General features: G+C 40.2%; 4 protein-coding genes across 4 annotated transcripts; 1 reads left to right on the top strand and 3 right to left on the bottom strand.

Moving 5' to 3' along the window:
* Positions 1 to 221: 221 nt before the first annotated feature.
* Positions 222 to 2,140, bottom strand: ATC70_010875 (uncharacterized protein; the record flags this gene model as incomplete). The annotated part of the gene is made up of 8 exons (XM_064830081.1): positions 222 to 591; positions 646 to 769; positions 829 to 1,340; positions 1,395 to 1,523; positions 1,578 to 1,674; positions 1,729 to 1,827; positions 1,883 to 2,027; positions 2,087 to 2,140. 8 exons carry the CDS (start codon positions 2,138 to 2,140, stop codon positions 222 to 224), a joined length of 1,530 nt encoding a protein of 509 aa, XP_064682583.1.
* A 2,500-nt stretch (positions 2,141 to 4,640) lies between these two features.
* ATC70_010874 (uncharacterized protein) lies at positions 4,641 to 6,047 on the bottom strand (the record flags this gene model as incomplete). Its single annotated transcript, XM_064830080.1, has 1 exon — positions 4,641 to 6,047. One exon carries the CDS (start codon positions 6,045 to 6,047, stop codon positions 4,641 to 4,643), a length of 1,407 nt encoding a protein of 468 aa, XP_064682582.1.
* A 1,142-nt stretch (positions 6,048 to 7,189) lies between these two features.
* Positions 7,190 to 8,418, top strand: ATC70_010873 (uncharacterized protein; the record flags this gene model as incomplete). Its single annotated transcript, XM_064830079.1, has 3 exons — positions 7,190 to 7,276; positions 7,346 to 7,444; positions 7,504 to 8,418. 3 exons carry the CDS (start codon positions 7,190 to 7,192, stop codon positions 8,416 to 8,418), a joined length of 1,101 nt encoding a protein of 366 aa, XP_064682581.1.
* A 342-nt stretch (positions 8,419 to 8,760) lies between these two features.
* Positions 8,761 to 9,551, bottom strand: CWC15 (complexed with cef1p; the record flags this gene model as incomplete). Its single annotated transcript, XM_064830078.1, has 5 exons — positions 8,761 to 8,835; positions 8,893 to 8,977; positions 9,039 to 9,207; positions 9,275 to 9,329; positions 9,525 to 9,551. The coding sequence occupies 5 exons, from the start codon at positions 9,549 to 9,551 to the stop codon at positions 8,761 to 8,763; spliced, it is 411 nt and encodes a 136-aa protein (XP_064682580.1).
* Between the last annotated feature and the right edge of the window lie 716 nt (positions 9,552 to 10,267).

Raw genomic sequence — 10,267 nt, 5'->3', positions numbered from 1 at the left:
GATGATATTAAGATGAACAGTAGCCTTTAATTTGATGTAATTACTGGAGTTCAGATGCCGTTCAGCTTGGTACAAAGTTTAAGCGTACTGACAACGAGTTCTTTCACGCTAAAAAGTGTGATTGATGCCTTAGAATGACCTAATAGGCACAGACCGGTACTCTTTATTTCATGTGCACTTTGCAGGAAACGCCATGTCTGATTAGATTCAAAATCACAGCTCTATTTTCTAGTCATTTGCTCGGCTACGTGCAGTAAGAATTTGTCATGACCATATTGGCCTAATAATTGCAATCCAATTGGATAACCCTCGTCCTTCTCCTCAAATGGTACTGTGATGGCAGGAATTCCTGCTAAATTGGCAGGTAATGTCATCACATCATCCATGTATTCTTCAACGCCATTGTCAGTGTTGCGAGTTTTGTCCAGATTGGGTGCAGTCGATGTCGCGCTAGGTACTAGTAGCACATCTGCCTCTCCGTGCTTTGTAGAATCGTTGTCTAATAGATTGGGTTGTGAAAATACGTGGTTGAATTCACTCTGAATCAATCTTCTGGCTTTTTGGGCAGGAAGGAACAGCGTCTCAAATGTACTACAAAGTGCTCCATTAATAACAGCATAAATGTGCTGAACTCTAGCTTCTTACCCAGCAGTCAACACATGCGTTCCTAGTAATATACGTCTTTGTACTTCATGTCCAAATCCATGTGTTCGAGTTGCCTCATACAATAGTTCATGATCTGCTTGATCTATATCGCTACTCCGATAACCTAATATACAGATATTAGTGTCATGGAAACGGTCTAAAACTACACTACTAGACAGTTACCATAGCGAATGCCATCATATCTAGATAGGTTTGAGCTCGCTTCTGCCAATGCTATGATATAATAAGCAGGTAAAGCTAAGGATATATGAGGAATTGACACTGATTTTATCGTTGCGCCCAAATCCCTCAAATGCTGTATTCCGTTTCTCCACACTTTGAGTACTTGAGGCGACAGTGAATCGACGTAAAATTCTTGTGGGACACCAACAACTAACCCTTCTAAATTGCCTTGCTGTTGGAGTCTAGATAGCAAAGTCTGGTGTTGGTCATCTAATTGATATCGTAGTTCGCTTGGTATCGATGTTGGGTCCTGGACATCATAGTGTGAAATAATGTCGTACACTTTGGAGCAATCTTGCACATTTCTTGTTAATATACCAATTGTATCTAATGAATTTGCATATGCGATTAATCCATGTCTAGAACATCTGCCGTAGGTAGGCTTGAATCCAACCAATCCACAGTAGGATGCAGGCATTCTGACTGATCCACCCGTATCTGATCCCAATGCGCTATTAAACTGCTGTGAATATCCGTTCTAGAGATGCCTTTGCTGCTGTCCTTACGCTGTACACATGTTCATGGCCACGCTAGCAGCACTTCCACCGGAGCTACCTCCTGCAGACCTCGTTTCTTTTTTGCTATACCCAATTGGATTCATGACAGGCCCAAATGCGCTGTGAACATTGTATGAACTACATCAGAAAGTTAGGCCCTGATCATGGCAACTACTCAGAAGCACCTCCTACCCCATGCCAAACTCGTCCATATTCGTCTTGCCAACAATCAATGCACCAGCTTCATCCAGTAATTTCACAACAGTGGCGTCGTAAGGTGACGTGAAGTCTATCGATTGTGCGTCAGTCATCCAGTTGCCATGACCAAGCAAACATTCCTTACCTCTCAGCATATTAGATGCACATGTAGTTGGTAAAAAGCTGGTGCAAATGTTATCTTTGATAGCCACAGTGGTGCCATCCAACGCACTCAGTGGTTTTCCTAGTCAAAACTGTCAATACAGACGCTCACTGCACAACCCACTTGCCGAATCTACCTTGTGCTTGTCTCTCGTCAGAGGCTTTTGCCTTTTTTTGCAATATGTGTGAATCATTGACAGAGATAAATGCATTTATGTCTGGATTGTATTGCTCAATTGTGTCAAGCGCATTTTTCAACGCAATTGTTGAGGAATAACGGCACTGAACTCAGATAAAATAATAAGTGACACTTGTGTTGTTATATCTATCCTTAGACATACGTTCTTTGGGACTCCAAACTGTTGAGCTGCTCTTCGTATGGACCTTGAAATCATGATATTGAATGTAGAAAAAGTTGCAACCATCCATGGCATTTCCAATTGATGTTTTGAGGTCCACCCCCTAGTGATTTCATCTGCCGCAGTCTGATTTCTTGGATAGATCATGCTATTCAGCCGCAATTGACAAGTCTGATGACACAGGAAAGACTAATGAGTATCTCCATTAAAGACTCTGGAATCCAGCAGATGAATGGCGTTTTAGTGGCCTTCAGAAGATCTGTCAAGGTCCTCATCGGTCTGCAGCCTTTATAAACTCTGCAATAGTACATGTATCCGAAAGTTTAGAGCTATATCCTAAAAACATGGATGTATATATTTTGCAGCTGATAAAATTTAAACAATGAATGAACCCACCCTATTTTACATTTTGACTCTAATTCAGGCTTATCTTCTGGTATCAGACGCACTTGACACATATTGACCTATTTAACATTTAACTCGATTTAAGCTATATCTCGCTTGATAGGAAGAGATGCATGTTTCAAGGCACAAATCTATCAATAACCTTTTATTCTAGGCAATTCCGTTTCAAGGAAAGCCTGCAAATTGATTTTAAACTGTTTCTTAAAATCAATACTCAACCGTTTAAACTTGTATTGAATAATAAACAGCTCAAAATTAGAAAGATGAGCATTGGCAAGAACACCACATACGAAAAAGCTTTCAAAGGTGTAATTGTAAGCGTGTTGCTTCACACCCAACTTGGTGAGGCTGACGATAACCATACCAGCTTGATACTACCGTAGAATTGGCCTTTATTCAAAAATGCACTTGGTTTCAAGACAGCATGCTTTCATACGTATCTATAAATAAATTTAGCATTTATCGTGAAATTGCAGAGAAAAATTGCAACATCATTATGTTGAAATCCATAAAATGTTTCAGTTCATTATATGAACGTGGTTATAACAAGAAAACTTGTCTGATTAGTTCCGTGAGTATATGTGTAGGGAGATCCTATGGAATTATCCTTTAGTGTTTTATTTGATTTTGGATTATTGTAGTTCGGCAAGTGTCCATTCAATGGCTGCTATCATTAGATTCTTTACAGTTTGGTTTTGAAACTTTATTATTGAGAGAAACACACGGACAGCCATAAGCTCCTTCTAAAGTGCAAGGATACTAATCTGTTATCAAGTTCGTGTATTCTACTAAAAACGCTCTTGAATTTCTATTAGTTACGTAAGAGCATTCCAGAAGTAGAGATACAAATCTTCTGCAATAATCCACGTCTGTATTAACAAAAACAATCTATACATAGGTAGATATCATACTAGCCTTAGCTCTTGCCACTCGAAATATGCCAAACACAGCTAGAATTGAGCACACTTAAACAGTGATTTCTCGCGTTAGAAGCATTTTCAGTCCTTCAGAATAGGACTAAATAGTTGCTTTCACTTAACATTTACTTAGTGCCATTATTGCTCAACTTTTAGGGAACCAAAAAAATATCACCAAAAATCGATCAAAAAGCATGAGGTACCCCTCATGGTTTTCATCAAAAATCAAACGATCGCGTTTTTGACCTAAAAAATGAAGACTTTCACTATGGTATATATCAGATCAAAATGTTTCTCTCGGTTCAAGGCAACACCTAAAACTTTGTTTGTGAAACCTTTGTATATAAGGTCTCGACATTCTGACCCAAAACGTTATTTCATACTTTCCAAAATTTTTCAGTAAGCTTATTCAAAAAATTTACCGTAATTAGCACCATCGGATGCGCCTTGAAAAGGGCTCCAAAACAGTATTAGGAAGTGTGAAATAAGCATCACAACTAACAGTCTATTCTGAGAAAATAGATCAAACAAGTCGAATTTTGATCTAAAATCATCGAATCAAGACATAATATCAATCGGGATTTAAAGGTTTGGCTGCAAGCAGATGGCAATATCCACGCCATGCTTACCCTGAAGTAAATGATGCTGTTAGAAGCTCATAAGGAAAGGGTTGAAGATTATAAATGTGCTACTGTTTAGCATATATAAGTTATTTCGTAAATGCTGCAAATGGCTGTAAATGACAGATTTTACCGTTGCAAATTTGGCATTCAAATGCGAAACTAAATGTTGAATTAGAATACTGTGTATCGTACAAAAATGAATACTAGTTATAAACACAGGATTATGCAAAAGCACTCTTCAATAAAGCTGCAGTTTACATTACGACATTCAATAATTGAATATATATGGACATTCAAAGCAAATGTATTGAAGGTAGTTGATTTATGACAATCTACGGCGACAACTTACTACTTTCAATTAATGACTCTATGGACAAAAGCAATATTTACATCAAGACATTTGTAACATAATTTTGTTTTTTTTTATAATATAGAAAGCCACTTGAGAACAAGGTCATAGACGAAATTGATGAGGTCAAACATATTATTTGCAAAACATTTTGTTTTATTGATAGAGCAATGAAGTATGGGTTATAGTATGTAATGCTAAGTAGGAGTAGCGAATCCGTGGTTTATCACATCAGTTTTGATTTAGGCAGATTCACTAGAAGTGGTTTCTTCAGCTTGAGTGGTGGTTTCCTTAGCTTCAGTACTGGTTTCTTCAGCATCGGTGCTGCTGGCCACCTCAGAATTAGTGGTGGGTTCTTCAACATTAGTAGCGCTGGTTTCCTCAGCAGTGGTAGTAGTTTCTTCAGCAGGCTCAGTCGAGGAAGCAGTGGCAGAGGAAGAAGCACTCTCACTCTCAGATGCGCTTTCTGTGGCAGCACTACTGGCAGATTCAGAATCGGCGGCAGAGGTGGTTTCGGTAGCAGATTCTGAAGTGGTAATGGCAGATTCAGGCTCGGTGACAGAGGTGGTTTCGGCAGCAGGTTCTGAAGTAGTAGTGGCAGTTTCAGACTCGGTGGCAGATTCAGAATTGGTAGCAGAGGTAGACTCAGTAGTAGTAGCAGTAGCAGGTTCTGAAGTAGTAGTGGCAGATTCAGACTCGGCGGCAGAGGTAGACTCAGTAGCAGAGGTAGACTCAGTAGCAGAGGTAGACTCAGTAGCAGAGGTAGACTCGGCGGCAGAGGTAGACTCGGCGGCAGAAGTAGGCTCAGTAGCAGAGGTAGACTTGGTAGCAGATTCTGAACTGGTGGTAGCAGTTGCAGAGGTGGCTTTGGTGGTAGAAGTAGAAGGCTTCTCGGTAATAGTCTTGGTCTTGATCTTGGTTCCATTGGAGCTAATGACAATAGTACGGGTCTTGGTCTTGTGTCCCTCAGTGATAGTGGTAGTCTTGGTGGTGCAGCCAGCAGTAGGCTTGGCAGTTGAAGGCTTACTAGTCTTATTAGGAGCAGTAATAGTGATGGTCTTGGTCTTGCCATGATCCTTGGTTAAAACAATAGTCTTGGTGGTCTTGGTGCCATTGTGCTTGGTGGTGATTGTCTTTGTAGTGCAATCAGCGGTAGGCTTGACAGTTGATGACTTGCTGGTTTCTTGAGGAGCAGTGATAGTGATGGTCTTGGTCTTATCATGATCCTTGCTGACGACAATGGTCTTGGTGGTGTGATGTCCATTATGGTTATCGGTGATGGTCTTGGTGGTAGGATGGAAGGTTACAGTCTTGGTCTTGTCTTGACCTCCAATGGTAACAGTGGTAGTAGTAGCCTTATTGCCATTATCAGGACCGATAGTAACGGTGGTAGTGTAAACACTGCACTTGCCCTTGGAGATACACTTGGAGCGAGACTTACAAGAGCTGAGAACACTCTTGGAAGCAGCACGAGCCAACTTCTCGCATTCAGAGAGCTTCAATGATGAGGCATAAGCGGCATCATCGACAGATACATCACGAGCCTCAAGGGCAACATTGGCAAAGTTAGCAGGGACAGGAGAAGCTGATACCGATAGAGCGGCGGCGGCTAAACCGAGAATAAGGAAACGAGAAGTAGCAACAACCATTTTAAAAGACTAGTTGATTGATCTGTTCAAAAGTAGAAGATTTGATGAGGAAAAAAAAAATGATGGTATCTGATCATGTCCTTTTATATGTTTTCTTGTATAGTAGATCCTCTATCTTTTTGAGATCCGTTGTATGCACGGACATGTCAAATCACATCAGCAGCCATGTTGTCGATCCCGCTCTTGCGCGCAAAGATATGAGACAGTTAGAATCTTATCCAGAAATAGATGTGCTTCGTTTTATCACAAGTCCGTCATGCATGCAGATGTCTACCATTTCAACACATCCAAGTCTCTTTCTGTACACCGCTAAATAGCCTCGCATTTTCTTGTCGCTCGGGTCACTTGTCTAATGCGCTGCTCAGTAAGTCTACCTTCTATGAAGAATCCTGAGAGGCATGATGTGGCAAAACCTCGTGTTGAATAAGAATCATTGATATGACATGCATTTATATATATATATATATATATATAAAAGGTAGTTCTGCGCTTGATTTCTGTATTTAGTGCATTTCATTTGTTCGTTTTGCAAGCAAAACCATTGTCAGTTTCCTACGCATGCTCTGTTCTTTCAACATCAAATCAAAACCGGGTTTTAGCGCAAAAGCTTACAATTTGTGTTGTTTGAAGCGCAGGCCAATAGTGTATACTGAAGTGGGCTCATGATACTTGTGATATAAACATGTAGAACCAAAATAATAAAATTCAAACTTCCCAATCCTGATTAAGAACCAAGCTGATTGACATTTGGATTGTCATCACATGTAAACTTATAAACTACACAATTATTTACTCATGTGCGCACATTTAAGCGTAATGCATCTACTCTGTATTGACTCACTGACATGTGAGGAGCCTCATTAATGACCCAATATCGCTCTTCCAAAGATCCCATTGATGGCTTTCTTGCTAACACTACAAACTCATGAGTGTCAGTGTATAGATCTTGTTTGTCAAAGCTATTCCTGCAAATGGCCATCTTGACAGGTGCGGTCCGCATAAAGAGGGCTTCGTGACTCTGGTACCAGCAAAGCCATGATGAATGGTGACTATTACATTTCACAACGACAATTTTTTCAACAAAAACATTTGATGGAAAACACCAAAACAACATCCCATCTTTATAACAAACATATCTTATAATGAGCGTTCAAGGTTTCTGGGCTTTAGCATGTCATCCCGGTAAGACTTACAGTCAAATTGTCTCTGCACCTTTCCGTATTGCCATGGTATGTTGCTCAATCCTTACATGTCGAGAATCAGGTCAGTACTGACTTTTAGTTCTCTCCACATTTTAGGCTTCTCTTACCGAGAACGTCAAGGATAACAAGCGTACATCCATCACTGTCAATGTAGACAACAAGGAGTTTGTTCTCTGTACTCTGATCCCTAACAAGGTAACATTTGGACCGTTTAAACTTGGTCAGTGTATTTGCTAAAATCAATTTTTGATTAGATCGAACAACAAACTTTGGACATCTCCTTCGTTGAAGGTGAGGAAGTTACTTTTGCCATCAAGGGTGAGAATGTTGTTCACTTGACTGGAAACTATGTTTTCAGCGATGATGAGGAGGCTATGGGCTCTGAGGATATCTCTGATTCCGAAGATGAGGAAAACTTTGATCCTGAGGAGTTCTTGAAGCGTCTCCCCCCTGGCATGACACAAGAACAAATGGTGGAAATGTTGAACCAAGAAGGCGAATCTTCAGATGAAATTAATTCTGATGATCTCGTTTCTGCCGAGGAGGTTGACGAGGAAGATGAGGAAGAGTCCGAAGAAGAGGAAGAGCCAAAGCCTGTCGTCAACAAGAAGCGTGCTCTTGAAGCTGCTCCCAAGGAACAACCTGCCAAGAAGCAAAAGGCTGCTCCTGCTCCTGCTGCTCCTGTCGCCAAGGAAGAGCCCAAGAAGAAGGATCAAAAGAAGGAGGAACCCAAGAAGAAGGAGGAACCCAAGAAGAAGGAGGAACCCAAAAAGAAGGAAGAGCCCAAGAAGAAGGAAGAGCCCAAGAAGAAGGAAGAAGCCAAAAAGAACAAGATTACCAAGCTACCCAATGGCCTCATTATTGAAGATGTCAGAGTTGGAGACGGTGTCTCTTGTAGGGCCGGTCAAAGAATTGGTATGCGTTATATCGGTAAGCTTACCACTGGTAAGGTCTTTGACAAGAATGTCTCTGGTAAGCCTTTCAACTTCCTTTTGGGCCGTGGTGAGGTCATTAAGGGTTGGGATATTGGTGTCGCTGGTATGAAGGTTGGTGGTGAACGCAAGTTGACCATTCCTCCTGCTTTGGCATACGGTAAGCGTGGTGCTCCCCCAGACATCCCCAAGAACGCCACTCTTGTCTTTGACATCAAATTAGTTACCATGAAATAATTGAATCAACATTGATTATGCATCATTAGTGTATGTAAATAAAATATTTGAATTATAGAAATTATTGGTTCATGAGCCAATGTAGAATATCATGATTCTTGCATGATTATTTTCTGAAAACGTCTTTACCCTCTTGAAAACGAACACAAAAGAGACATCTAGTCGAGTTGAATACGCCATTTGGCCACTTTTTGTAATATGTTCAATGCGAGATCAAATACCAAATGAAAGAAAACAAGAAAGTAAATATACATTTGTGAATTGAATTTATTTCTTCTTTTTATATATAAAAAAAAGGTACAAAAAGGCGAGAGAATACGAGTAATTGCAGATCAAATAAGCTTAGAATCTGAGCTTGCTGAAGAACCACTTGTTCTTACCAGTTTGATAACGTTCCTCGAAGAGCTTCTTGATGACCTGCATCCAACAGTCAACATCTCATGTCGTTCAACATATGCAATACTCTATACATACCTTCTTGGAATCTTCACGTTGAGTAGGCTCCTTGAAGGTATCAGCAGAGACGGTACCCTTGATTTGTTCTAATTCCAAACCGTAACTAATGTACAATGCCTGTTAGTCTTACTGTCCCAACTGTTCTCCAGATGTCGTCTACTTACCGAGTGGGCATCATGTGGTTGTAGTTAACAATCTTAACGAAAGGCTTGACCTTGGAACGCTTGGCGGTCTTCTTCTTACCCATGGCCTTGGTGACCTTGAGAGGAGAACGTTCGACACCAGCAACAACGGCATAACCGTAAGGTCTGTCTTTGGTACCTTCGTCGTGGTCTAATGAAAAGAGTGTGCGATCAATATCTTCCAATCTCTCTCATATCTGTCAACATTTGATGCTTACTACGGACGACAACAGCCTTCTTGCCGGCGTAACGGCCTTGCAAAATGACGACAACCTAGAATAAGGCAAAATTGGTTTAATTCTTCTGGATATCTGATATAGTGGAGTGAGCGGGTGGATTGAATAAGACTCGAAAGAAAAATATTGCATGTGGTGTGCTTTCCAAAAAGTGTTCATCCATCCAATTTTTCTCTTTCATCTGTTTCTAAATTCATCCATCCGTAATCATCTGTCGTCTTTCGATACATACTTTACCAGCCTTGATGAACTTGACCATTATGGGTAGTAGTTTGTAAAGGAAGAGGAGGAATCTGAGCCTTGATGCTTCATCAATCACCTAATACAGGTTTTGTTGCGAGCCAGAAATCCGACACTGGGTTTCAAGCAGCGCTTTTAGTAAATCACCTTAACCCGCAATAATCTTTTTACAATGAATCAAATACAATGGCAATGCTCATTAATAGATCCAGAATCTAATTTGAACTTGAATAGTGCCTATCTTTGGCTCTATGAAAATCAAGCTTTCTGTTTAAAGAATCGCATAGTAACCGAGGATCTCAAAATTTGGAAACCTAATGTCAATGCATCGGCAGGTGATTACATTAGAGCCAGACCATACTGATACAGATCAATGTATAATTCGTAGACTTCAAATCAAAGCACATTGGCATCACACTATTTCAATTAATTTCGAAAACTTCCCTAGTATATAGTTCCAAGAAATTAGCCCAAATCTTGCTTAGGGTCGTAAGAGAGATTAACAACCGTTTTTTGTTTTTTTTTTTTTTTTTTTTTTTTTTAATCGTGGAGCTCATCAATATACTCGTAACTTTCTAATTGAGTAGATCAAATTGTCAATTATCTACAATCCGGAGCTTGTCTCATGGCTTATTCTATGAAATTCTGAAAAGCGTTTGCTGATACAATACTGAGCTCAATGCATTAGTTGAATGCGATTAGATGCACTATCGATGTGTGTATTGTTCGATTAGT

This window comes from Mucor velutinosus, assembly GCF_035048745.1.
Source record: "Mucor velutinosus strain NIH1002 chromosome Unknown tig00001564, whole genome shotgun sequence".
Lineage (NCBI taxonomy): Eukaryota > Fungi > Mucoromycota > Mucoromycetes > Mucorales > Mucoraceae > Mucor > Mucor velutinosus.
Note: the sequence above shows the minus strand (reverse complement) of the source record. Positions and strands in the feature narration are given on the sequence as shown.